General features: G+C 60.3%; 2 protein-coding genes across 3 annotated transcripts; one reads left to right on the forward strand and one right to left on the reverse strand.

Moving 5' to 3' along the window:
- The first annotated feature begins 3,904 nt into the window (after window positions 1–3,904).
- LOC100080135 (3 beta-hydroxysteroid dehydrogenase/Delta 5-->4-isomerase type 2-like) lies at window positions 3,905–7,745 on the forward strand. 2 transcript variants are annotated; one of them, XR_003765128.2, is made up of 5 exons: window positions 3,905–4,046; window positions 4,661–4,884; window positions 5,377–5,541; window positions 5,898–7,251; window positions 7,442–7,745. XR_003765128.2 is itself a non-coding variant. In XM_029080738.2 (4 exons), the coding sequence occupies exons 2-4, from the start codon at window positions 4,701–4,703 to the stop codon at window positions 6,722–6,724; spliced, it is 1,176 nt and encodes a 391-aa protein (XP_028936571.1). In that variant the 5' UTR covers window positions 3,905–4,046; window positions 4,661–4,700; the 3' UTR covers window positions 6,725–7,745. The 2 variants fall into 2 exon arrangements, 1 of the variants encoding a protein (XP_028936571.1); XM_029080738.2 differs by having other exon boundaries at window positions 5,898–7,745.
- A 2,615-nt stretch (window positions 7,746–10,360) lies between these two features.
- On the reverse strand, window positions 10,361–25,467 carry ZNF697 (zinc finger protein 697). The gene is made up of 8 exons (XM_029080178.2): window positions 25,455–25,467; window positions 24,034–24,130; window positions 21,062–21,141; window positions 18,862–18,970; window positions 17,447–17,564; window positions 17,230–17,339; window positions 15,503–15,666; window positions 10,361–11,832 (listed from the first exon to the last, which is right to left on the reverse strand). Exons 1-8 carry the CDS (start codon window positions 25,465–25,467, stop codon window positions 10,403–10,405), a joined length of 2,121 nt encoding a protein of 706 aa, XP_028936011.2. The 3' UTR covers window positions 10,361–10,402.
- Window positions 25,468–26,544: the final 1,077 nt, after the last annotated feature.

Genomic DNA, 26,544 nt, shown 5'->3' on the forward strand with positions numbered 1-26,544 from the left:
TTGCCTCCCCTACCTGAAATTTGTTTTAAGGTCTCTCTTCCCCGCTGGACGATAAACTCCTTGAAATCAGGGATCTTGTTTACCAACTCTATCGTACCCTTCCAGAGAAGCAGTGTGACTTAGATGAGTAACAGCGTTGCTTAGTGGAAAGACAGAGGTCGTGGCTTTTAATCCCGGTTTCGCCACTTATCTGCTGTGTGACCTTGGGCAAGCCACTTAACTTCTCTGTGCCTCAATTGCCTCATCTGTAAAATGGGGATTAAGACTCTGAGCCCCATATGGGACAACCTGATTAGCCTGTATCTGCCCCAGAACTTAGAACAGTGTGTGGCACATAATAAGTGCTTAACAAATACCATCATCACTATTATTATTATTCCAAACACTCGGCACCGCGCTCAACAAAAGTCCTTGATTAACTGATTAAGGAAGAACTAGGGCAGTGGCTGTAGCCCAAATAGGAGCTGTAAGCCCGTCAATGGGCAGGGATTGTCTCTATCTGTTGCCGAATTGTCCATTCCAAGCGCTTAGTACAGTGCTCTGCACATAGTAAGCGCTCAATAAATACTATTGAATGAATGAATGAGTGTCAAGAAAGCTTTGAAGATGACGAGAGCTGAAATCTGTCAGTATGAAAATCAGCATGACCTAGTGGAAAGAGCATGGGCCGGGAGTCAGGAGACCTGGGTTCTAATCCCAGCTTTACCACTTACCTGCCATGTAACTTCGGGCATGCCACTTAACTTCTCGGTATCTCAGGTTCCTCATCTGTAAAATGGGGATTCATCACCTGCTCTCCCTTCCCACTTTGACCGTGAGCCCCACGGACACAGGAAACGTGTCCTACCTGGTGATCTAGCATCCACCCCGGCACTTAATATAGTGCTTGGCACACAGTACGTCCTTAACAAATACCACAAATACTATTACATTAGGGTCAGGGAGTTCTAGGCAAGGGATCAGAGGTGGGAGAGTAGTTTGGAGGTGGGTTTGGGAAGAGCAAAGAGTTTGGGAGTAGTGGGAGAAGAGTGTGGAAAGGGAAAAGGGAACTGGCTGGTGCAGGTGCAGGTGGTGGACAGTCTTGCAGTGGGATTTTTCTGCTGAATGGGAACAGAGATAGGCAGCCATTCAAAGTTTTTGAGGACAGAAGAGATATGTGCTGAATGGAGTTTCAAGAAGGTGATCCAGGAAAGCTGGAATGTATACTAAAGCCAGAGGAGGCTGGAGGAAGGGAGAGGAGGGAAGGGGCTGAACGCAGGAACAAGAAACGGATCTGAGGGGATCCAGAAGGAAAACCCACAGAATTCAGGGGCAGACAATGTGGGAGGAGGAAGGCAAAGAGGAGATGCAGGTCCAGTGGAAGAATTGTGGGCATCTGGGGCAGGGAGGAGGGTGGAATTGTTTATAGGGATGGGATTGTTGGGAAGAAAAGATGATGGAGGGAAGATGAGGCCTTCAGTTTCAGACATTGAGTTTAAGGTGAAGATGGGTCACGCATTTGGAGATGTCCTGGAGGCAGGGGGAAACACAAGGTTATTTTTGTTTTGTTTTGTGTATTTGTTAAGCATTTACTATGTGCCAGGCTACTAAGCCCTAGGGTAGATGCATGCTAGTCAAATTGGACACAGTCCCTCTCCCACATGGGGCTTAATCCCCATTTTACAGAAGAAACTGAGGGACAGAGAAGTTAGATGACTTACCCAAGGTCAAACAGCAGACAAATGGGAGAGTCAGTATTAGAACCCAGGTCCTTTGGATTCCCAGGCCTGTTGCAAAAGAGGAAGTGAAGGCAGCCCATATCTTCTAGGACACGTTCTAGGAGTTTGAACAGATAAAGGAACAGGGAGATGGAGTGATAGTGGCAGAGGGCTCCAGAGAATTGTTGTTGTTTTTCAAGAGGGTAGAGAGGAAGGAGCCAGGAGAGTGAGAGGTTGAAGATAGTGATGGAGGAGGGGAGGAGGACCGAAGTGAATGTTTTTGATGGCTTGGGGTTGGGGGCACAGGTAGGGGTGAAGATTGCAGGAATGGGTAGGAGTCTTCCTCCTGAAAGACAGCTGGAAAGAAAAAGAGTATGAATAGGTGGTTGGATGGAGGGGGGAACAGGAGGAGGAGAGGAGCCCCTTGGAGGACCCCCACTCTGATGGACTTAGTTTTGCCGAAGAAATGATTAGCGACATCTCCAGGGTCCGGGAAGGATGATAAGGGGGCCCTGGAAGCCTCCAGAGGGAGAGGAAGGAATGGAGTAGCTGATGGGGGCTGCCAGAGATGGAGGAATAGCAAGTAAGTTCACCTGGTGGGCAGGTGAAAGGTCAAGTTAGGACAGGCCAGGGGAATGAGGCATGGCCTAGGTCGGCCTGGTGTCTGGAGTCTCACCAGCAGGTCTCAGCGACAGTGCAAGGGCGGGATGCAGACAGAAGAGAGGACTGAAGCTGACAGTTGGGAGGGTCCGGAAGGTGGCGAAGCTTTGGGGAGAGGGCCTGGACCCTCCCATCCAGGGTCCATCCAGGGAGGGAGGGCCATTCAGAGGGCAGGAGAAGAGGTTATGATTCTCCATTATACAGATGAGGAAACTGAGGCCCAGAGACGTTGAAAGATCTGCCCAAGGTCACACAGTAAACAAGTGATAGATCAGGCATTAGAACTCAGGTCCTTTGGCTCCCAGACCCTCTGGCTCTTTCCAGGTCCGTGCTCCTTCCACCTAGACACTCCTGCCCCCTATCCCAGGCTCCTCCATTCCGTTGGCCTGCCGCGAGCTGGGTCCTTCAGGAGATAGCTTGCAACCTTGGCGAGATAAGCCCAGGGCCACTGGCACCGTGGGGCGATTGAACCTGCTCAGAGTCTCTCTGCTCCCAGCGGCATATCTGGCTCGGAAGAAAGGCTGAATAACCTTGGCTGTGGGGCCGCTGAGGTAATAATTGCCTCTTCGGTATGAGCAAAGTGCCAGGCAAAAAAGAGAATCCTGTAAACTTGGGTGATGGGTGGGTGGGCACGGGGTGGGCAGACCGGCTCATTCTGGCCCCGGCCGATGGAAGAAAAACTGTGGGTCGCTGGTCCTGGCCTGGGGGACCCGGGAATTCTGCCCTCTTGGTATGGGGCCCTCGCTAGTTCAACAGAAGAGAGGAGCCTGCCCTGCCCCATCTTATGCTGCCCCTGCCCTACCTAACCCTCCTCCTCTCCTGCACTGACCCTCCCCTGTCCAGGGTCTCAGACGGTGCGCAAGATGCATCATCAATGACTCCCATTAGTGGAAACTGGGTCGGGGCATTGACCCTCTGGGGGCCATAGAGGAAACCTTTTGCAGCTCAAAGATCCCAGAGTTGGACCTGAGAAATCCCCTGCCCTGGTAGTTGGGGCGAGGGGTGGGGGACTACTTTCCTGGGGACTAGAACATGAGCTCCATCACCTTCTCCGAGGGATGGGGCCATCAGCACTCGCCGCGCCCAAGACACCGACCAGAAAGGTGGTAGCTATAGCCCCAGCCTCCCCTAATCACTGCTATCTTTTGAGCCCTTGGTGGGTGCAGGGATCCCGGCAAGAAGGGCCCAGGTTAGGACGGTCCCGGGACCGAATATGGCAGCACCGTATCCCCGCCCTCCCAGAGCCCCGGATTCCGTGTCCGCGGGAGGGGGAGCAGATCCAATTCCCGACACCAGGCGGGCCTCTCTCCCGGGTAGACCGAGCTGCCGCCCCACCTAAGGCTAGAACCTGGGCCGAAGCTCCCGGGCCCGCCGCCCCTGATCCCTCTCCCCCGCGGGACGTCCTCGAGCCCCGCCGTCTTCCCACCTCGGGGCCTCAGGCACCCAAAGAGGGAGGAGTTCAGCCCCGCCCCGGAGTCCATGGGCGCGAAGGAGGGGCCCGGGGGAGCCGTGATAAAACCCCCCACGCGGGCCAGGACAGTCTCGTCTTTGAGGACGGGCTCGGGATCAGTCCCCTCCGCCCGCCTGCACTGCCCAAGGGCCCGGAAATCCCGGAGCCAGCGCAGGTGGAGAAGCCGGGCAAGAGGATTCCGGGGCAGATCGCGTTGTGGTACCTGTCCCCCTGAGCAGGTGAGGGGCTGAGAGGGGGCGGTTCTCCGTACGGGGGTAAGGGCAGAGGTAATGCCGGGGAGAGGGGCAGAGAAGGAGGCGGGGACAGAGGCAGAGGCTGAGCCGGGAAGCGGGGCGGAGGTGGAGGCCCGGAGACGGGCGGAAGCGGAGGCCGAGAGCGGGGCAGAGGAGGAGGCCAGGAGAGGCAGGGAGGGGGCAGAGACAGAGGCCCAAGAGAGACAGATGGGCTGGAGGGAGCAGAGACGGAGGCGGGGAGACGGGGCAGGAGCAGGGAGAGAAGCAGGGGTAAGGAGTGGGATGAGGCAGGGCAAATTCACGGCTTTCCATCCCTTCTCCCTTCCACTCACCCGAAGCTTCTTCGAGTTACCCTTGGCGGCAGTGACGGACTTGGGTTGTAGTCCAACGTGTCACGACTCGTTGAAACGGAGGACGCACCTTTCCTAAATCTAATAAATGATCAAACTTCCCTCCCACCCAGTCGCTCTGGGATTTAGTTTCTCACTCCCGGCACGCACTCACATGCACACACGCGGGCGCACCTGTATCGCACTCCCCCTTCCCTGGGAGCGGAGGAGGTCGCCCGGCGATTATACTCCAAGCCCCTCGGTTCGCAGGAGACAGCGCTGCACTGCGCTCGCCAACCCCAGGATCAACATGCCAGGAGAAGCGGCGGGGGCGGCGGCTCCTAACCGAGCCGGGTGGACCTGCGTCGTAACCGGCGCCGGGGGCTTTCTGGGCCAGAGAATCGTCCAGTTGCTGCTGGAGAAGGAAGAGGAGCTGCTGGAGCTCCGGGTGCTGGACAAAGTCTTCAGGCCCGAGATCCTGCAGAACTTTGCCAGTGAGTGTCGGCCCCGGCTCCGCGGGGAAGGCGGGACGCGACGCCACACTGGGGAACCGGGCTGGAGGCCTTGGTCCAGTTTCGCGGGGTCTGTCCAGATAGCAGCAAGGACACCCGCCGCCCCGCTCCTCCGAGAGCTGGATGCGGCCGGGGCTCGTCCGGCCTGCTCTCCCGACTAACTAGTCGAGGGGGAAGCAGCCGGATCGCTCGGCTCCCCTCCCTCCCGCTCTCCTCTCCCTGTTCCCGCGCCCTGCTGCCTCTCGGGGAAGAGACCGCTTGGCCGTGGTTCCGATGACCCACGGTCCGAGACGCCGGGAACCCCCGCGGGGCGGCGCAGCTCAGCGTGGGTAGCAGTTCCCGCGCCAGCTCCCGGGATGCTCACCCGGAGGCCGGTTCCCCCTCACCCCCGGGCTTGGCTGGATGCGCACGGTAGACTGTGTCTTAGCGGCCAGACGTCCGGTTCTCTCCCCGCTGACCAGCTTGGCCCTACAGGATCCCGCTCCCACGCCAAGGTCACGGTGCTCCTGGGCGATGTCCTGGACCAGGAGTTCCTGCTGCGGGCCTGCCAGGGGGTGACCCTGGTCATCCACAGCGCCTGTGTCGTGGACCCGTTCGGATACACTCCAGCCGAGGTCATCATGGACGTCAATGTGAAAGGTTGGGGGCCCGAGCGGGAGGAGCGGGGGACAGGCGAAGTTGGGGGGAGATTACCCTTGCCCAGACGGGCCCTCTGCTTCCGAGACCCCAGTCCCGCCCCAAGACTGGGGGGACCCCGGAAACGGGGGGAGGCGTGGGGAGGAGGAGAAGAGGGGCAGCCCGGACACGGGGGATGCTGGAAATGGGGTGTGGAGGGAGGGGGGCGGGGGAGATGGGGCAGCCCGGACCCGGGAGAAAGGGGGGGAGGGCGGATCAGCCTTGACCCGGGAGAGGTATGGGGGGGGGGGGGAGAATGGGGACGCGGTGCCTCCCGGAGCCCGCTGACGCCGTTTTCCCCGGCCCCGCCTCCACCCCAGGAACTCAGCTCCTGCTGGAGACCTGCGTCCAGACCGGCGTGCCGTTCTTCATCTACACGAGCACCCTGGAAGTGATGGGCCCCAACTCGTACCGGCAGCCCGCCTACAACGTCCAGGAGGACCAGGCCCCCGAGTCCACGTGTCGCTCGCCCTACCCGCTGAGCAAGCGGCTGGCGGAGAAGGCGGTGCTGGCGGCGGACGGCTGGGCCCTGCCTGGCGGCGACGGCGGCGGCGGCGCCCTGCGCACCTGCTCCCTGCGGCCCACCTTCATCTTCGGCGAGGGCAGCACGTTCCTGAGCAGGAGCTTCCAGCGGGCCCTGCGCCGCGGCCTGCTGCTGGACCGCATGAACTGGGTGGAGGCGCAAGCCAACCCCGTCTATGTGGGCAACGTGGCCTGGGCGCACGTGTTGGCGGCGCGGGCCCTGCGCGACCCCGAGCGGGCCCCGCGCCTCGGCGGCCAGTTCTTCTTCGTCGCGGACGACACGCCGCACATGTCCTACACCAACCTGAACTTTGAGCTCGGCCAGGCCCTGGGCTTCCGGAAGCCTCCGCGGAGGTTCATCCCGCTGCCCGTCCTCTACTGCCTGGCGCTCCTGCTCGAGCTGGTCAGCTTCCTGCTCCGGCCGCTGGTCCGCTTCGTGCCCGCCTTCGACCGCCACCTGCTCACCCTCACCAACACCACCTTCACCTTCTCCTACAAGAAGGCGCAGAAGGATTTCGGCTACCGGCCGCTGTTCAGCTGGGAGGACGCCAAAAGCAGGACCACGCAATGGATCCGCTCCCTGGTCGAAGAGCACCGACAGTCCGAGAGAATGGGGTCCCAGTGAGCTGGGCTTTCGGCAAAGAACCCCCCCCCCCCCCGTGAGCTGGGCGGGGCAGTAGGTTTAGAAAGGGGGGGGGGAGAAGGCATCGAGAGCGCCGGAAAGGGCTTAGCGTGACTGCAGAATTTCCGCTTCCAGCACTAGTCCTCCCCGCGGGCTCCACGAGCGACACTGGCAGGGAGCAGGGTTGCGCTCCGTAAATGCCTATGATCCATCAGACCAGGACTGGGCTGGGGCCAGGGCAGGACCCGGGGCTGGAAATAGGACGCCCCTCTCCCCCTCATCAGCCCCAAATACCTCTGTGGTCAAAGACACCCGCTGATCCTTCCCAAACGTGCTGCGGGCCTGATAGCTCTGGCCGACGCCGGCTCCGGGCTTGGGCAGCCCCTGTTCGGGGACAGGGCAGGAAATCCCTGAATGCCTCCCGGCTAGAGGCAGCCCGGGAGTTAGGGTCGTCACGTCACGTCGCGTCCGGCGCTGCGACCCCCGGCCCCTGTGGCACCTGCCCAGCTTCCACGGCACAGAGCCGACCAGTGAGTCCTCAGTTTGGCCAGTCCATGCTCCTGGCCCGTCTAGTTCCCTGAGGGCTGGGCTGGGCGGCCTGGTGCCGACCCGAGAGGAATATGTCCAAACCGGCGCTCTGTTGTGGGTCCCATCGGGGGCACCTGCGCAGCAAGTCCCTTGGGAGTGCGCACCGCGCCTGATTTTCTCTCATCCCTCTAGCACGCCATGATCCCGCCGGGCAGCTTGCCAGAAGCCGAGGATCTAACTGCCCGCACGTCTCCGCCGCAAGGCCCCCAGCCCCACACCGTCGGGTTCCAGCAGAAACTTCCCCGCTCCTCCTCTGCTTCCGGGGTGACCGGGCCCCTGTTGTCTCCTCGGCCAACTGCAGAAACGAAGCCCCTCGCCTCGAAGCCCTTCTACAGCCCCTGCCGGCTCAGTGCTCCGTCTGCACCGTGGGCAGAGTTTCACTACCCGCTTCGATAGTTTAATAAATGCTCCCTGGGGTCCCGCCCCCGCCGCCCGACTTTGCCTACCTCCTTTCTCCCTGGCCTGCCGGGCTCGCCCAGAGATGCAAATTGAGGTACCGAACAGGGCAGAGGCAGCCCCGCCGGCCTTACCCAGCCCGTGTTCCACAGCTAGGCTGGCATTGCTTCTTCCCTGTGGTGGGCTGATAGGTGGGACGGGTCAGGACCGGGCAGGCTGGAGGCGGGGGGGGGGGGGGGGGGGAGATTGGCGGTTTACAGGGCCGAGAAGGGTGTGGGCAGGGAGGGTCACCCACGGGAGCTGGAGGGAAGGACATTCCGAACAAAGAGCAGGAAACACTTCTTCCCCCCAGCTAGTGATGGTAGCTCCCTGATCCAAGGAACCCCTGAGGCTACACCAGCAGTTTAAAGGAAGAGGAGCGGGCGTGACATCTTCTTCCTCGCTGCCCCACCTGTCACTCCAGCCGCCTCCTATCCGGAAGTAGCTGCAGCGGGGCAGCGGAGACCCCGGCATCACCTCGGCAGTTGGGAACAAGTAAATCCCAGGCCTAGATGGAGCACTGCCACCACCCTTCCACTGCTGGGGGAACGTCAGGCCTGGGACCCTGCCCGGCTGGGCCATTGTTCCGTCTGAAAAGGTTCCGGGTTGCCCTTCCCTTAGCCCCCGACATCCAACTCTGGTCACCCTCAGGGAAGAGATGTTGGCTCAGCCACTGGAAAGAAGGGCTCGGGAATCAGCAGCAAGAGACCAAGGACGCCGCTCCACCTTCCCCGATCTACAACGAGGAGACCCAGACCCCGCGGGGAGAGTGTGTCCGTGTGTATGGGGCGGGGGAGGGGAGTCAGTGGCCCCCCACACACCTCGGACAACTCCTGGCGACGCTTCCAGCCGCCCACCCCACCACTTCCACCCATGCTCCCGCCCGCGCCCTCGGGCCCCAGTGAGTGTCAACAAAACCGGCCGCTCGCCTGGCATGGCAAAGTCTGATGTGGGTTTAATGATAAATACACGGTGTGGGTGCCCGAGGATCGCCCAAGGGCCATAAATAAACATTTGAAACAAGAAGGGACTCCCCCAGCCACACGCGCTCACACACACGCACACACATAAACCTTAGCTACCCTCACGATAAATTACTCACTACTCGCACGAACGGATGCCGGCACGCCCGCCCACGACAGGGGCATCCCGGTGAAGCTGAGCGTGCACGGGCCTAAGACTCTCAGGCCCGGATAGTCTGCGCGCAGGGGCCGTGGAGCGCGGTGGCTCGGACGCTCTGGGATCTCGAGTTCACATTTGCTTCTCTCCACAGCTTAGCGGAGGGCCCTGGGCGGCCTCCCCCTGAATAGGTGGAGGAGGAGCTCTCGGCTCGGGCACGTCGCACGAGCCGACCCCTCCCACCGACACTCCCGGGGTCCCAGACGCCTCCATTCCTGGGCCTCACTTTGACTTCCAGGGGTGGAGGGAGACAGCGTTGCCAAGTCGGCATCGTTTCACTGCCCCATTTCCAGCTGGGCCGGTCATAAGGTAGCGCTGTCTCCCAGATCCCGGAGGCCCGAGCTAGTGAGAATTCAGCCGCCAAGAGGTAGATAGCCCCATATCATGGCCCCTGCCCGGAGGAGGCTGACCCCCGGGGCTGGCCAGCTGGCGGCGGCTCTATGGCACCAGCATGGGGCACCGTTTGCATCACCCCTACCAGCCCTCCTCTCTCACAATGCCCCGGGTTTCCAGGGCTACCCCGTGCAGGCAAAGGTCTTTTATTGCCACGGTGTGTCTCACTGGGGCCTTATTGGCAGTGGCTCGTCCCCACGGTTAGCTTCCACTCAAAATCTCAGCTGCATGGCTGGGGGTGAGGAGGCCATCTCGTCCTTACCCCTACACACGCGAAGCGCCCTCAGATGCTCCCGGAACTCTCAAGAGCCCCGAGCAGAGTCTGGGCCCAGCTGGCAAGGCTTATGGGTTGGGGGGGAGAGTCTCTGTCTGCGAGGCTATAATACTGACCGGGCTCAGTGGGCAGTAACAATCTCCGATCCCACCCAGAGGTTAAAGGAGGGACTCTAAGCTGCCCCTTTGGGCAGCTGGCCTCCAGTGACCTCGGGGTGGAGACCCTGCCCTAGGGCACGGCCAGAAGGAGGAGCCAACGGGCGGGGGGCAGAGAGGACACTGTTGTCCTGCAGACCTGCCTGGAGATTGCAACAGGTGGGCGAAGTCTTAAAGTACCAAACTCAAGCCCAGACGCCCCCTTGAGCTAGCAGCTAAACTCGGACTCGGGAAGAGGTCGCCGGGCTCCCAAGGGGGCTGTGAGCGGGATGGGTGTGCCCTCTGCGGCTCAAGGAGGGGCGGGGGCCGGTGCCGGCATCTGGCAAGGGAGATGGGCACACAGCACAGCCCCCTCATCATTAGTGTTCACTCCCCCAGGTCCCCCACCCCCCTACCCCAATTCACATTCCTTACAGGACCCAGAACTGGGTCCCGGGGGTCCCCCATCCCCCCACCCCCCCCAAAACCCTCCCAAAGCACAACTTGCCCCACCACCCTCCCCCGTGAGGACCTGGGCCGGTAATGCGGCAGGGGACCACCGCCCTACCTCCCTCCCGGCCTGCCCCACCACCCCCCGACAACCCAAGTGCTCTCCCCACCGCCCCCCGCCCCGGGCCCCGCATGCCCCTCAGGCCCCGACTTCCCCCGGCCCGAGCCCTAGCAGACGCGCAGCTTCTGGTGCTGGGTCAGGTGGGTCTTGTAGCGGAAGCCCTTGCCGCAGGCGGGGCACTTGTAGGGCTTGTCACCCGTGTGGATGCGGCGATGCCGGATCAGGTGGGAGCTCTGGATGAAGCTCTTGCCGCACTCGACGCAGACGTACGGCTTCTCGCCCGTGTGCGTACGCTGGTGCTGCGTCAGCGTGGAGAAGTCGCCGAAGCGCTTCTCGCACTCTGCACAGCCGAAGGGCTTCTCCCCCGTGTGCACGCGCAGGTGGTTGACCAAGTGCGAGTTGCGGCCGAAGCCCTTGCCGCACTCGCCGCACACGTAGGGCCGCTCGCCCGAGTGCGTGCGCTTGTGGGTGAACAGGTGGGAGCTGACGCTGAAGGTTTCGCCACACTCGGAGCACATGTAGGGCTTCTCGCCCGTGTGCACGCGCTGGTGCTTCACTAGGTCCGAGCGCCAGCTGAAGCGCTTGCCGCAGTCGCCGCAGCCGTGCGGCTTCTCGCCCGTGTGGATACGCTGGTGGTTGGCCAGGTGGGAGCGCCGGGCAAAGCCCTTGCCGCACTCGCCGCAGGCGAAGGGCCGCAGGGCCCCAGCCCCGTCGGCCCCGGCCGCGGCCGCAGCGTGTGCCCGCCGGTGGCTCAGCAGGTGGGAGCTGAGGCTGAAGGCCTCCCCGCACTCGATGCACACGTATGGCTTCTCGCCCGTGTGCAGTCGCTGGTGCTTCAGCAGATCGGCCCGCCAGCTGAAGCTCTTGCCGCAGGTGGCACAGACGTTGGGGCGCTCGCCTGCGTGCAGGCGCAGGTGGTTGGTCAGGTAGGTGTTGCGGCTGAACCCCTTGCCGCACTCGCCGCAGCGGTAGGGCTTCTCACCTGGGGGCCGGGGCCGGGGCGGGCCGGGACCGAAGCCGATGCCCCCCACAGCGGTCCCCGTGCCCCGCTCCGCGACGAAGCCGTACGGCTGGACCCCTGCGGCTGCCGCAGCCTCCGCCAACCGGTGCATGCGCTGGTGCTGCAGGAAGGTGGGGCCCGGGCTGAAGCTCTCGCCGCAGTCGGAGCAGATGGTGGGGGCCTCCATGATGCTGGCCACCTGCCGGGCCAGGAGACTGTTGAGCTCACCCAGGTCGACAGCCACGGGGGCGGGACGGCGGCGGAAACGGGCCCGGCCGGAGGGGGCTCCCCGGCGCCGCGCTCCCAGTGGGAGGGCGCTCCAGGCCAGGGCCCGTGGTGGGACCGGCTCCTCTTCCTCCTCCTCTTCTTCCTCCCCTGCCCCCTGGCTGTGAGAGACACTCTCGGACTCGGATAGACCTGGGTACGTGCCCATCTCGATCACCTCAGGATCCTCACCGTTTGCCATTACTGCCTGCTGCTCTTCTTCCTCCTCCTCCCCGTCCTCCTCCTCTTCGTCACTTAGTGACACTCTCTCTCCTGGAAGACAGAAACCACCTGTGAAGGTAAGTCAGCTTCCTCCCAAGGCTTGGGGAGAGCATTCACCCAAAACCAAGAGCCCCCACCCCCACGCCCTGCCTGGACTTCTTCCCTGGGACTCCTAGCAGTTCTGGGGAAAGACTGTTGCAGGGAGCAATAATAATTATGATAACTGTGAAACCTGGGGAATAAGGTGCGGTGTCGGGGCGGGCAGAACGCGTGTCCCTCCATCCTCCAGGGGGAATGGACTCCATGTGGGCACGGATGCCCTTCTCCCCTACTTGGCCGAGGCCTGCAGCGGTGCTAAAGAGATTGGGCCTGGGCACTGGGCCTCCTGGGGGGGTACAGTGCTTCCTCTCCTCCCCTAGGGTTCCCTCAACTCCAACAGTTCGCTCCTCTATTGTTAGCCTTCTCACCAAACTTCGATCTCATCTATTCATTCATTAATTCAATAGTATTTATTGAGCGCTTACTATGTGCAGAGCACTGTACTAAGCGCTTGGGATGAACAAGTCGGGAACAGATAGAGACAGTCCCTGCCGTTTGACGGGCTTACAGTCTAATCGGGGGAGACGGACAAACAAGAACAATGGCACTAAACAGCGTCAAGGGGAAGAACATCTCGTAAAAACAATGGCAACTAAATAGAATCAAGGCGATGTACAATTCATTAACAAAATAAATAGGGTAACGAAAATCTATACAGTTGAGCGGACGAGTACAGTGCTGTGGGGATGGGAAGGGAGAGGTGGAGGAGCAGAGGGAAAAGGGGAAAATGAGGCTTTAGCTGCGGAGACGTAAAGGGGGGATGGCAGAGGGAGTAGAGGGGGAAGAGGAGCTCAGTCTGGGAACGCCTCTTGGAGGAGGTGATTTTTAAGTAAGGTTTTGAAGAGGGAAAGAGAATCAGTTTGGCGGAGGCGAGGAGGGAGGGCGTTCCAGGACCGCGGGAGGACGTGACCCAGGGGTCGACGGCGGGATAGGCGAGACCAAGGGACGGTGAGGAGGTGGGCGGCGGAGGAGCGGAGCGTGCGGGGTGGGCGGTAGAGAGAAGGGAGGAGAGGTAGGAAGGGGCAAGGTGATGGAGAGCCTCGAAGCCTAGAGTGAGGAGTTTTTGTTTGAAGCAGAGGTCGATAGGCAACCACTGGAGGTGTTTAAGAAGGGGAGTGACATGCCCAGATCGTTTCTGCAGGAAGATGAGCCGGGAAGCAGAGTGAAGAATAGACCGGAGCGGGGCGAGAGAGGAGGAAGGGAGGTCAGAGAGAAGGCTGACACAGTAGTCTAGCCGGGATATAACGAGAGCCCGTAATAGTAAGGTAGCCGTTTGGGTGGAGAGGAAAGGGCGGATCTTGGCGATATTGTAGAGGTGAAACCGGCAGGTCTTGGTAACGGATAGGATGTGTGGGGTGAACGAGAGGACGAGTCAAGGATGACACCGAGATTGCGGGCCTGCGGGACGGGAAGGATGGTCGTGCCATCCACGGTGATAGAGAAGTCTGGGAGCGGACCGGGTTTGGGAGGGAAGATGAGGAGCTCAGTCTTGCTCATGTTGAGTTTTAGGTGGCGGGCCGACATCCAGGTGGAGACGTCCCGGAGGCAGGAGGAGATGTGAGCCCGAAGGGAGGGGGAGAGGACGGGGCGGAGATGTAGATCTGCGTGTCATCTGCGTAGAGATGGTAGTCAAAGCCGTGAGAGCGGATGAGTTCACCGAGGGAGTGAGTGTAAATGGAGAACAGAAGAGGGCCAAGAAGTGACCCTTGAGGAACTCCAACAGTTAAAGGATGGGAGGGGGAGGAGGCTCCGGCGTAGGAGACCGAGAATGATCGGCCAGAGAGGTAAGAGGAGAACCAGGAGAGGACAGAGTCCGTGAAGCCAAGGTGAGATAAGGTATGGAGGAGGAGGGGATGGTCGACAGTGTCAAAGGCAGCAGAGAGGTCAAGGAGGATCAGAATGGAGTAGGAGCCATTGGATTTGGCAAGAAGGAGGTCACGGGTGACCTTAGAGAGAGCAGTCTCGGTAGAGTGGAGGGGACGGAAGCCAGATTGGAGGGGGTCTAGGAGAGAATGGGAGTTAAGGAATTCTAGGCATCGATTGTAGACGACTCGTTCTAGGATTTTGGAAAGGAAGGGTAGTAGGGAGATAGGACGATAACTGGAGGGGGAAGTGGGGTCAAGAGCGGGTTTTTTTTAGGATGGGGGAGACGTGGGCATGTTTGAAGGCAGAGGGGAAGGAGCCCTTGGAGATCGAGTGGTTAAAAATAGAAGTTAAGGAAGGGAGGAGGGCAGGGGCGATGGTTTTAAGAAGGTGAGAGGGAATGGGGTCCGAGGCGCAGGTGGAGGGGGTGGCACTTGCGAGGAGGGAGGAGATCTCCTCTGAGGATACTGCAGGGAAGGATGGGAAAGTAGGGGATCTATCTAGCCACCACCTCTCACCCAGGTCCTATCTCTGGCCTGGAACGCCCTCCCTCTTCATCTCCGATAGATAATTACTCTCCCTGCTTCAGAGCCTTACTGAAGGTACATCTCCTCCAAGAAGCCTGCCCTGACTAAGCCCTCTTTTCCTCTTCTTCAACTCCCTTCTGCGTCGCCCTGACTAGCTCGACCCCCCAACCCCTCAGCACTTGAGAAGCAGCGTGGCTCAGAGGAAAGAGCACGGGCTTTGGAGTCAGGGCTCACGAGTTCGAATCCCAGCTCTGCCACTTGTCAGCTGTGTGACTGTGGGCGAGTCACTTAACTTTTCTGTGCCTCAGTTCCCTCATCTGTAAAATGGGGATGAAGACTGTGAGCCCCGCGTGGGACAACCTGATTCCCCTGTGTCTACCCCAGCGCTTAGAACAGTGCTCTGCACGTAGTAAGCGCTTAACAAATACCAACATCATCATCGTCATTATATACATTACTGTAATATGTTTATATTAATGTCTGTCTCCCGTTGTAGTCAGTAAGCTCACTGTGGGCATGGAATGTGTCTGTTATATTGTTATACTGTATTCTCTCAAGCACTTAGTACAGTGCTCTGCACTCACATTAAGTGCTCAATAAACACGATGGACTGACTGATTGCCAATAGTTCCAGCTGTGCATCACAAACCACTCACACCCCAGCAGGGGACCACCCACCCCCTACCACACACCCCCAGGGAGCCCCCTCAGGTCCACGGTGTGGCCTTAAAAGCCAACAGACCAGATGGCCAAGCCCTGAGCCCAACGATGGTTCCTTGCCCATGCAGGGGGCACAAGCCAAAGGAGGGAAGGCACGCGAGCTGGTGAGGGTAAGGCAGACTGAGGCACGGGGTAGGCACAGGTCTGGGCATGCCAGTCCAGGCTGCCAGAGGGCACGTCTGGCTGGGTACATCCGGATGGAAGGCACGATGGCAAAGCTGTTTGGGATGGGGAGAAGCAAAAGACTCGGCGCTAAGGCCTCAGCTGGGTGCAGCTTCGCAAGTGGTCCACCCCACCGTGAGCAGTGGGTCGGGAGAGTGCCAGCTAAGGCACCCTGGAAGCTCCAGCCTCCCTGTAGCAGATCTCGGCTGGGCAAGGCCAAGGGCATCTCTCGGGTTAACCCTGGCAGGACACTGTCATGGCTGGGTCCCAAGCCCACAGAGGGAGATGCCGCCTGGGTCTTCCAGCCCGCTCCCTGCCATCTCTCCACGCCCATAGGACCCACTCCTCACCTGTGCAGGCACCTGCCACCAGCTCCCTCTCCTCCAAGTCCTGGGCCTCTGAGCCCATCTCCCTTTGCTCCTCGTTCTCCTCCTCCTCCTCTTCCTCCTCCTCCTCCCTCTCCTCACTGTCTCGCTCCATCTTGAAGGCCAGCTGGCAGTCGTGGCCAGGGACCCTGTTCGGGGAAAGAAAAGGGAAGTGATCACTCCCAATCCGGGATGCCTGTGACACCACATGCTGGCAACAACCTCTCTGACCCTCGGGGTACCCAGCTAATCGTAAGTCAGAGATCCCTTGCTCCCCACCCCCTTGGGGAAAGCCCTTCCCCCAAACGGATAAACCCCTTGGACATAGGACAAAGGGCAGGGGCAGGAACCCAGGGCCCAGCTTGGTCAAGACTGAAAATAGGCACATCATTCATTCCCTGTGCTCCTATCCCAGGCCACAAGCAGGAGGGGATAGGCAGACTTTGGGTCCACCAAGCAGTGGGGAAAGAGGCTGCAGGGAAGCCGGGAGGCGTCTCTACCAGATTCCCATTTGCAGCCTCAAAAGCTGCCCTGCTCTGGCCCTGCCCATCTCCCGGGGCTTCACGCAGGATTGGGCCGCAGGCTGCGTCTAGCACCCCTCCCCCACACTACCATCAATCTATCCATCAAGGACCCATTTCATCGGGTGAGAAAAGTCTGGTAAATGGGGGAAAACGGCGGCTACTTGTGAACCCCCGGTTTATGCAAGCCGCCGCCCTCTCTCCTGCTGCCAGCCCCTGCTGGGGTCTCAGACCAAACCACCTTCCTCCAGCCCCACCACACTGTCCACTCCGGCCGGCCGCTGTCAGCTCCAACGGCCCCCCAAGCCCCCGCAGCCCGACTGACGGGGAAGAGCCAGTCCACACCGCTTCCGGACTCTCTTTCTCTTCTCTCCAACAGCCCCGCGTGCGGGCCGCTGCCCCGGAGCCCGGAAGCGGAGAAGGAGGCCCGGAGCCGCGGGGCGGGACTAGATACAGCCCGGGATCGAGGCGAAGAGGATCGGGAGGAGAGTGACACGGGGCGGAGCCAAGATTAGTGTGACTGGGCGGGGAAAAGGGTGACGGAAGGCGGGGCGAAATGAGTGAGTGATGGGGTGGAAGGTGTGATGGGGTGGGGCGAAGGGGACGGGGACGTCGTGGGGAGGCATGTTAAGAGCTGCGTGGGAATTGGCCGGGCCGAGGCCCCGATGCCATCGCCGCAGGCGAGTCGATTAACGTCTGCGGGCTCGGCTGCCCTGAGCGAGGAGGTTAACAACCCCGAACAGCCCAGGGGCCGATTCGTGAGCAGAGCGGTTTGGAGGAGTAGCGAGGCTCAGGGGAAAGAGCACGGGCTTGGGAGTCGGAGGTCATGGGTTCTAATCCCTGCTCCGCCACTTATCAGCTGGGTGACTTTGGGCAAGTCACTTCACTTCTCTGTGCCTCAGTTGCCTCATCTGGAAAATGTGGGACAACCTGTTTACCTTGTATCTATCCAGCGCTTAGAACAGTGCTCGGCACATAGTTAGCGCTTAACAAATACCAATATTATTATTATTATTACTCCTTTGTAACGACGTCTGGGAACGGCGGGGCACCTCTCTCCCCGGCAGGTTGCGCCTGCTGGCCCTGCCCACCGTGGACAATGAACCTCCGGGCCCACGGCTTGCCGGGCGGTTCCCTCCCTCACTTTGTCCCGGCGTGCAGGGCCGGAAGGGCTGCCCTGGCCAGACTCACCTCCGACTACTCGGGCAGGCCGGGGGCGGCGACTGCAGAAACGGGCCCGGGGCTCTCACGGCGCCCAGTTCGCCGGGGTCTTCGCCGGCCCATCCCGCGCCGGTCCGGTCCTGTCGGGAAAGAGCCACAACGGCTGACCCAACGCCCGGGGTCGGAGGTCGCCGAGTGGCTGGCGCAAAGGGGAGGGGGCGGCCGAGGACCGAGGCCTTCGACTCACCAGATGAGACGGGCCGCGCCGCTCATCCCGCGCACGCCCCCCTTGCTCCGGTCTTCGCCGGGCCCGGAGGCCGCGGGGCGGGCCCGACTCCGGCCGGGGGCGGGGGCGGGGGCGGCGGCTGCCCGGACCGGCCGCCAGGGGGCGGGGCGGCCGCTAGGACCTCTCAGTGGCTGCGTTGGGACGTTGAGGCGCGGGCCGGCCACCTGGGGGCGCCATCCGACGGCCGGCCGGGAGCCCCTCGGCCACACCTGGGGGGGGCGGAGAGGAGAGGGCAGAGGTCAACTGGCTGCAGGGGGCGGGGGGGGGTCCCCTTTCCCCTCCTCCCCAACCCCCCTGCGCGGTTCCCGGTCCGGCCCGGCCTGAGCTGGGGGAGAAGGGACGGTCCCCGGCCCCCGGGTTGTGGCCTGGCTCCAGCAGGGCCAGGCTGTCCGGGGAAGGAAGCTGCTTCAGGCAGTGGGCCAGAAACGGCTCCCCCTCCGCCTCCCCCTCGACTCCAGATCCTTCCTGTCTCCCCTTCCCTCCCAGGCCGCCCGGCCTGCTCCGGCCACTCCTCACCTCCTGCCCCGGCCTCTCCTCGCCACCCTGTCCCCTTCTCCCAGGCCGGGATTGTGCGGACGGCCACGCTGGAACAGGGGAAGAGTTTAAGCTCGTTATGGGCAGGAAAGGTGTCGGCTCATTTCTCTTGTACTGTACTCTCCCAAGCGCATAGAGCAGTGCTTTGCACATAGTAAGCACTCAACAAATACTATTGATTGAATGATTGATTTCCCGTGGGAAGCAGCAAGGTCTAGTGGCAAGAGCACGAGCTTGGGAGTCAGAGATCAGGGGTTCTAATCCCTGCTCCATCACTTGTCTGCTGTGTGACCTGGAAGGTCATGGGTTCTAATCCAGGCTCCACCACTTCTCTGCTGTGTGACCTTGAGCAAGTCACTTGACTTCTCTGTACCTCAGTTACCTCATCTGTAAAATGGGGATTAAGAGTGTGAGCCTCATGTGGGACAGGGACTGTGTTCAACCTGATTACCCTATATCTACTCCAGAGTTGAGAACAGTGATTGGCACATAGTAAGCACTTAACAAATACCATCATTATTATTATTTTATTATTCCTCCTGGACACCTAGCTTTCCCCATCTCCCTGGCTCCAGGAAGGCAGCTGAATTTAAAGCTTCATTGCATTTAATGAGTGCTTACAGTGCGCTTAACACTGTACTAAGTGCGTGGGAGAGTATAATACAACAGAGTTGGTTGCCCACAATGAGCTTGCTGCCTAGAGGACAAACTTAATTCGCTCCCACAACCCCTACCCCGACAGCCCCAGGGGTGCCCAAGGTGGCCCTGAAAATGCCTGGGGACTGATGGTTACTCAGGATGGAGAGGGTCAATGTTCCCCTCAGTGGACCCATAGAACCCACCATGCAGGAAGGAGCTCTGCAAGGTGGCCCCGTGACCATTCTGGCTGAGCGTGCTGGGTGCGGAGCTTCATGCTGGGCACCTGCTCAGGACATGGCACCGTGTTGCACCCTGGCAGACACAAAGGCAACTCCTGTACCCTGAGCTCACCGCTTCCCCAGCCAACCACACTGGCAGCACGCTGGGCCGACTACTGCTGCCAGCAGCATCAACATGTCCATCACAAGTTCCCACTGCTAAAGCAGCGTAGCCTAGTGGAAAGAGCCAGAGGAACCAGGTTCTAATCTCAGTGACTTTGGGCAAGTCACTTAATTTCTCTGTGGCTCATTTCCCTCATCAATAAAATGGGGATTAAGACTATGAGCCCCATGTGGGACCGGGACTGTGTCCAACTTGATTATCTTGTATCTGCCCCAGGGCTTAGTACAGTGCTCGGCACATAGTAAATGCTTAACAAATATCTTTTTTTTTTTGTAAAGGGGGGCACAAGTTCCACTGTGCCCTGGCAGTGGCAGATAAATCTCCATGGGCGTGCCTGGGCTCCCAAAAGCCCCTGGCAGTTGTGGAGCAGGACCACAGAGAACCTTGGTCGTGTGCCAAGCGCCCAGGATTCCCCTCAACACTGCCCCATCTTTGCCTCCCACAGAAAGCCCAGGAAGGACTGGCCTCTCCGTTCTAGGTTCACAGCTCTTGCCTGATGATCCCTTCCCATTCCTGAAAGGCTGGAATCATTCTCCCCATCACACCATGGAAGAAACAGGCCCAGAGATGTTTAGAAACCAGTCCAAGGTCACCCAGCAGGCCAGTGGCAGAGCTGGGACTAGAACCAAGTTTTGACTCCATGAAGCCTCACTGTATAATAATAATAATTGTGGTATTTGTTAAGCACTTATTATGTGGCAGGCACTGTACTAAGCCCTGGGGTGGATACAAGCAAATAATAATAATGATGATGACTGTATTTGTTAAGCACTTAACTATGTGCCAAACACTGTTCTAAGCACTGAATCAAGTTGGACATAGTCCCTGTCCCATGTGGAGCTCACAGTCTCAATCCCCATTTTGCAGATGAGGTAACTGTGGCATAGAGAAGTGAAGTGACTTGCCCAAGGTCATACAGCAGACAAGTGGCGGAGGTGGGATTAGAGTCCACGCTTTTTCTACCTCCCAGGCCTGTGCTCTTTTCCACTATGCCACATTGTTTTTCACTATGCCATGCTGCTTCTCTATCCCCATGGAAGACTCAGAGCTAGTGAGAGCACCCAGCACTTGCCAGCAGGGAGTTCTGCTCTATTTTTTGGTGCTTTCATCATGGGATCCCAGCTCCTCAGCCTGCCTCTTTGGGCCTAAGAAGACTATCAGGGCCCAGGGACCAACCCCATCTGGTCATATGGGCTGGGGGAGGGCCTGCTTTATCCACAGGCTGGGCAGCTGCAAACTGACCTCCATCCAACTCCCTGGGGTCTCCCGGCCCAAAGACAAACCCCCTCAGCTACAACCTGCCCTGCTTCACTGCAGTCACCCCTATAGTGCCACCCCTTGAGCCTCCCACCGTCCGATTTACCTCCCAATGCCGCCTTTCCTCATTCCCTCCACAATCTCTCATTTGTTTATTCAATCGTATGTATTAAGTACTTACTGAGTGCAGAGCACTGTACTAAACGCTTGGGAGAGTACAATATAAGAAGAAACAGACACAATCCCTGCCCATGAGTTTACAGTGTAAAAGGGGAGACAGACATTAATAAAAATTTCTCCTCCAATGCTACCCCATTCTCACTCCCCACCCTCCTCCATGCCTCCAGCCAGCTTTAGGGGTTGGGGGGCAGATCACCATGCAGTAGATAAAGTTCTGAGGCCTTGGGATTACTTATCCCGGAGAAGAGAAAGTTGAGAAACAGGGAGGAGAGAGGTGTTGGGAAAGAGAGGAGGAAGGAAGGGGAAGACAGAAGGGGAAAGGAAGGGAGGAAGGGGAGGAAAAGGAAAGGAGCAGGTGAGGAAGGAAGGAAGGAAGGGCAAAGGGGTCAGGGAGTATGGCGTCACCCTGAGGGATGGGCCGGGATGACCAGTCAAGGTGGCCAGCCGTGCGCTAGGCCCCCTGGGCAGTAGGGCAGCTCGCCACAGCTGAGATTACCAAGGATGGTGATGGAATCCCTGTTTGCACTGAGACCCTGGGAAGGGCCTGGTGGCCCCCTGTCACACCCGACTGGCTGCTCAACTCCGAGATGTACGATCTCGGGGTGCCTCCCTGGTGATCTGATTCCTCAGGGCCCTGGGGGCGCCTGTGGGAGGGGGACAAGGAGGGTATGTCAAGGAGGGTATGTGCTCAGCTGACCTGGCTGCCCACTGCCCTTTGAACTGGAGAAATCGTTCTCTTACTCGCCCGCCTCCCGGCCGAAAATAACCGCACGACGGCCGGCGAGGAATGGCTGCAATGTTCCAGCTGCGGGCCTGGGTGGCGACGGCCGCAGTGGGTAAGCGGTTTCTCCCCGGCAACAGTGCCCAGAGGGTCCCGGTGGCAGCGCTGGGTGAGCTGGACCTCGGCCACGGGCTGACTCCGGGGCCCACCAGCTGACCCGGGGGGGCGGGGGCACAGAACACTCAGCACTTTTGTCCACCCGGCACAAATTCAAACTCACCGGCACTGCCCTGGGGGAGAAAGCCACCCTCCCCTGGGGGGTGGAGCCTGCTGCGAATCCTCCCAGCAGGCCATGCAGCCGACCTCGACCTCGCTGGCTCCTGGGGCTAGTCGGCACTGTGGGAGCCCAAGGGGGCCGTGGCGGGGGTGGGGGGAGTGGAGGGGTTGGAAAATGTCATCTGGAGTTGAGTGAAACAGGAACTGGAACTTGAAGTGCAAAAATCCAGGCCCCACTTGAGTTGGGGGTTGGGAAGGGGACACAGACCTGCTGGGTCTGAGGGTGGGGGTGGTTCGACCCTACTGCCTCGCCTCGCTTCCAGACTCATCTCTGAATCTTTCACCCCCCTCTTCTGCCCCTCCCCTGTTGACCAGTGATGGTGGTGATTAGGTACTTACTGTGTGATAAGCACTGTACATTTTATAGATACAAGATAATCTGATCTGATACAGTTCGTCCCCTCCTACTTAGACTAGAAGCCCCATGTGCTACCTGATTCATTCAATTGTATTTATTGAGCGCTTACTATGTGCAGAGCCCTATACTAAGCACTTGGAATGTACAATTCGGCAACAGATAGAGACAATCCCTGCCAATGACGGGCTTAGTCTAAACGATGATCTGTTTACCTGATGATCTTACAATGACTACAGCGCTTAGTACAGTGCTCGGTACATAGTAAGTGCTTAATAAATACTATGATTATTATTATTGTTAGTAGTAGTAATAGTAGTAAAGCTATTTATTGAGCACTCACTGTGGGCAATGCTCTATCTTAGGGCTCACAGCTGAAGAGGGAATGAGAATAGAAATCTTATTTTCATTTCACCAATGAGGAAACAGAGATCCAGAGGGTAACGGATTTGTCCAAGGTTGCAAAGCAGACCGGGAATCGAGCCGTTCCCCTGGCTCATCACCCCAAGCCCGCACTCCTTCCAACAGGCCACGTGGCTTCTCTGTGCTTCCTCATCCAGCGGTTTGGGATTTGCAGGGAGGAGGAGGAGGAGAAGCAGTGTAGCCCAGTAGAAAGCGCACAGGCTTGGGAGTTAGAGGACCTGGCTTCTGACCCTGGTTCTACCATTTCCCTACTGTATGACCTTGGGCAAGTCACTTCCCTTCTCTGGGCCTCAGTTTTCTCATTTGTAAAATGGGGATTCAATACCTGTTCTCCCTCACCCTTAGAATGTGAGCCCCATGTGGGACAGAGACTGTGTCCAACCTGATTATCTTATACCTCTAGTACTTAGAACAGTATTTGGCAAATAGTAAGCACTTAAGAAACTACCACAGTTATTAACGCAGTTTCTGCCTGTGCCCAAGCAGGATCGGTGCCCACCAAAGAAAAAAGCTCACCTGCTAACCCCAAGCAGCTAGTTCAGTCTGGGCACCAGTGGATGGACACCAGGTATGAATGAAAGGCACATCTCCTGGGGCAACTGACACTGAGGCCTCCTCAGTCTTTGGCTCTGTGTGCCACTGACCCCTGGCCCCCCACCCCACCCACAGGATGCAGCACTGTGTCCGCCTCGAGCGACCACACCGAACCTCGCCATTAACTCTGGTCCAGGCCACTTCCGTTGTATTTTCACTGGGTGCTAGGCCCCTCCTAGCTGAGATTTACCTAGGAGACTGGGTGGAGACTGGGCAGACTGGAGGGAGAGAGAGGAGGAGGAGAGGAAAAGGTGTGCCAAGCACAGGGGTAAACACAAGACAATCAGCTCAGACCCAATCCTTGCCTCACTGTCTCAGAGGTGGGGAGAGCAGGGCTCTTAGGCCCATTTTATAAATGGGGAAACTGAGGCCCAGAGAAGTTCAGTCACTTGCACAGCGGACAGAGCTGGAACTCGAAAGCACAAAAACAGGAACGCTGCATGCTGCATCCGACGGCTCAGCCCCCAACCGTGCCCGCCCAAGTGAGGGTGGGGAAGCTGCGGCAGATCATAGGGAGCAGAGAGGGATCTTGTGACCCCTCCCGTCCCCCCGCCACCCCTTGCCCCGGTCTCTAGCACTCCAGCTCACCTGCTGGATCACCTAGGTAATGCCCTTCTTTTGTGGGCATCCTTGGACTCTACTCTCTTACTCCTTTACCTGCTGGGTGTTTGCCTCTGGGCCTGCCAGTCTCCACTATAGACTGGAAACTCCTCAAGGGTAGAGATGGCATCTGCTCCTATTTATGTAAACTCTTGGGCGTCTAATGGGACCCTCAGCTAATAGCAGCCATCCAGCACAGCGCTCCACATGTGGCAGGCTCCCAGTACAGCATTCCAAACTCGGAAGGCACCCAGCACCAGAGTTCTGCCCCAGAGTTACTTGGTAAGTGCCCATTACAGCACTCTTCCCCCAGAAGGTACCCACTGCAATGTTCTGCCCAGTACAGCTTAGGGTGTCTTAAGCTCTGTGGCCTCTGCACCCAGGGAGTCTCTCTAGCTCTTGCTCATCCCAACCCTCATGTTAGCAAAGTGGGAAGGAAAAAGAAAGAGTCCAAATGGAGTCCCTTCCCCCTTTGTGGAGGATGGGGCCTGTATCCTATTTCCCCACCTTACCACGAATGGGATCACCACCCTGGCCAGGTAGGAGGGGAGCATCTCCTCTTGGGACTCTCTTCTGGGGTCCTGCAGGAGCCCAAGGACCCTCACTTTAGGGGGCAGACGGTCAATTTGGGTGGAGACCCTCGGTCCCCCCTGCCTGGGAACCCCATTTGCTACCTGGGTAGCAGCTCTCCTGGGGTTGGGAGTGGGGACGGTGCAGTGAATGAGAGTGGGGAGGTTGGCGGGTTGTAAATCCCTGAAAAACCTGCATCCGGGTCCAGTCTATTCCCTGCCCTTCCCCACCCCACCACCGGCCCAGGAGGCAGCCTCGATGCTGTCAGCCTCTCTGTCTGTCTTCCTCTTTCAGATCAGCCCCAAACTCTGATATGGAGGTGGGGGGGAAGGGAAGAGATGGGGGGGGGACAGATGAGGGGAGAGGGAAGTCGACATAGTAGACCTGGCTGGGAGCCGGCGCCCCCTCCCCCATAGGGGCCTAATATTCGGAGGGAGGGGAAGAGGATATTTGAGGAGGAGGAAGGGGGGAAATATTTAAGGAGGAGAGGATAGGAGAGGGTCCCAACGGCTCAGCTGGCTGGCTCTCCCGCACCCCTCACCCCCGGGAAGGCCAGGAAGCGACAGATACACCCCCTAGCCATGCCGCCCGCCCCCCGCTCCGCTTCGGTGGTAAGGTGGGAGGGTGGGAAGGGGTCCCGCAGCAGGGAGGCCCCGGGTGCCGACCCCCGACACACACAAAGCCCTTCCCCCCCCCCCCCCGCCACGCCCTGCGGGGGTCTCGGGGCCGTTTGGGGAGGGGGGGGGGATGACTCTGGTTCCGCTGCTCCCCTCTCCCCCTTTCCGTAGGCAGCGCCCCTCCCCTCCCCGCACCGCGGGCTGCTCCCAAAGCCCCCCTCCCCGGCTCCCCTGCTGCGACCCCCGCCCAGACGGGCTCGGCCGCAAAGGGAGGGGAGGGGGCCACACGAGGCGGGGAGCAGGGCTCGGGGAAGGAATGGGGAGGGGGCGGCTGGGGCTCGCTCCTACCTGCGGGGGCGGGGCGGGGGGGTCTCAGCTGCCCCTTCTCTTTGCTCTAGGGAGGCCGTGGCCGCCGCTCCTGCCGCTGCTGGCTGCGGGGGCTGGGTGGGAGCCGGGTGGGGCTGGGGGCTGGGGGCTGGGGGCCGCCGCCGCCGCCGCGGCTTCCTGCCAGGGTGGACAAAGCCTATTTCCTGGGAGGAGCGGGGAATGCACTGCTCCCGGCATGCCTCGACCTGGGCTCCCGCCCCGCCCCCGCCCCCCGGACCGAGCCAAAGACGCCCCCCTCCCCTCCCCCACCTCCCGGGGGCTGGGGGTGCCGACCCCCGGGGGATCCCCCCGACAGCCGCCCTCCACCCGGTGTATCCGAGGATCCCAGGCCCCTGCCCGCCCCCCCGGCCCTACCTCCCGCCGCCATCTGCCTTTTACCTCGCAGTTTTTTTCTGGAAACCGTGCAGGGCAGCGGCCCCCTGCGGGATCTCCCCCCCCTCCCCCCCGCACTATTGTGACTCAGTTTCCCTTCCCCACGCAGAAGGATCTGTTCCTTCCACACCTTCCCTGGATGGGTGTGCTGGAGGGGGTGGGCGCCGACGACAGCCGGCCCCCTCCCCGCCGGAGGGGCGAAAGCCCACTTCCGAGCCCCTTTCCTGCCATGGCCCCGGAGAGAGGCTGTCGCGGTGGGGACCGGGGGCCGTTGGTGCCGGCTGCCCCCCTCTCGGACACGTTGCGGCGAGCTGGACAGCGACCTCGGGCCCGGCCCGGGCGAGGCCCAACTGCGGCGCCTCCTTAGACCCCCAGGGCCGGGGGCTCGGTCGGCCCGGGCCCAGCTCGGCCGCCCAGGGGAGCTGGGGAAAGTCCGTTAGCCGCCGCCGCCGCCGCTGCTCCTTCCCCCGGTCCCGGCCCCGGCCCCGCCCCCGCCCCCGCCGGCTGGGGGAGGGGCCCCCAACGAGCCGGGACGGTTCGCCTCGCTCCGTCCGTGATGTGACCGGGAGGTGCACGGCCCCAACGACCCGAGCCCCTGAACCTACCGACCCTGCGGACCCCGCGGAGCCCCCCGGGCCTCTCCCCCGGGCCTCTCCCCCGGGCAGGCCCGCGAACCCCGTCCCCTGCCCGGGAAGGGGGCGATAGACACCTCGGTGGCCCAAAGGGCAGGAGAACGGGAGCAAGGCGAGGGGGCGGGGGTGGGCTCCCTCCAGACTCCATCGCCCCGGCGGCGCTCAGACTAAAGGACTCAAACTGCAGCAGGAGGGATTAAGGCCGGAGGAGAGGACACATTCCTGCGGGAGGGGCGGGGGTCATGGGAACGGCTTCTGGCCGGAGGGGGCGGGGGTCATGGGAACGGTTTCGGGGGAGGGTCATGGGATGGTTCCTAGCAGGGAGGGAAGGACGGGGTGTGTGGGGGGAGGAGGGGAGTCACGGGAACGACTCCTGGCACAGGAGGGGAAGGGAAAGGGGGGCACGGGACCCGTTCCTGGCCAGAGGAGGAAGGTCACGC

The sequence above is a fragment of the Ornithorhynchus anatinus genome, chromosome 16, assembly GCF_004115215.2.
Source record: "Ornithorhynchus anatinus isolate Pmale09 chromosome 16, mOrnAna1.pri.v4, whole genome shotgun sequence".
Lineage (NCBI taxonomy): Eukaryota > Metazoa > Chordata > Mammalia > Monotremata > Ornithorhynchidae > Ornithorhynchus > Ornithorhynchus anatinus.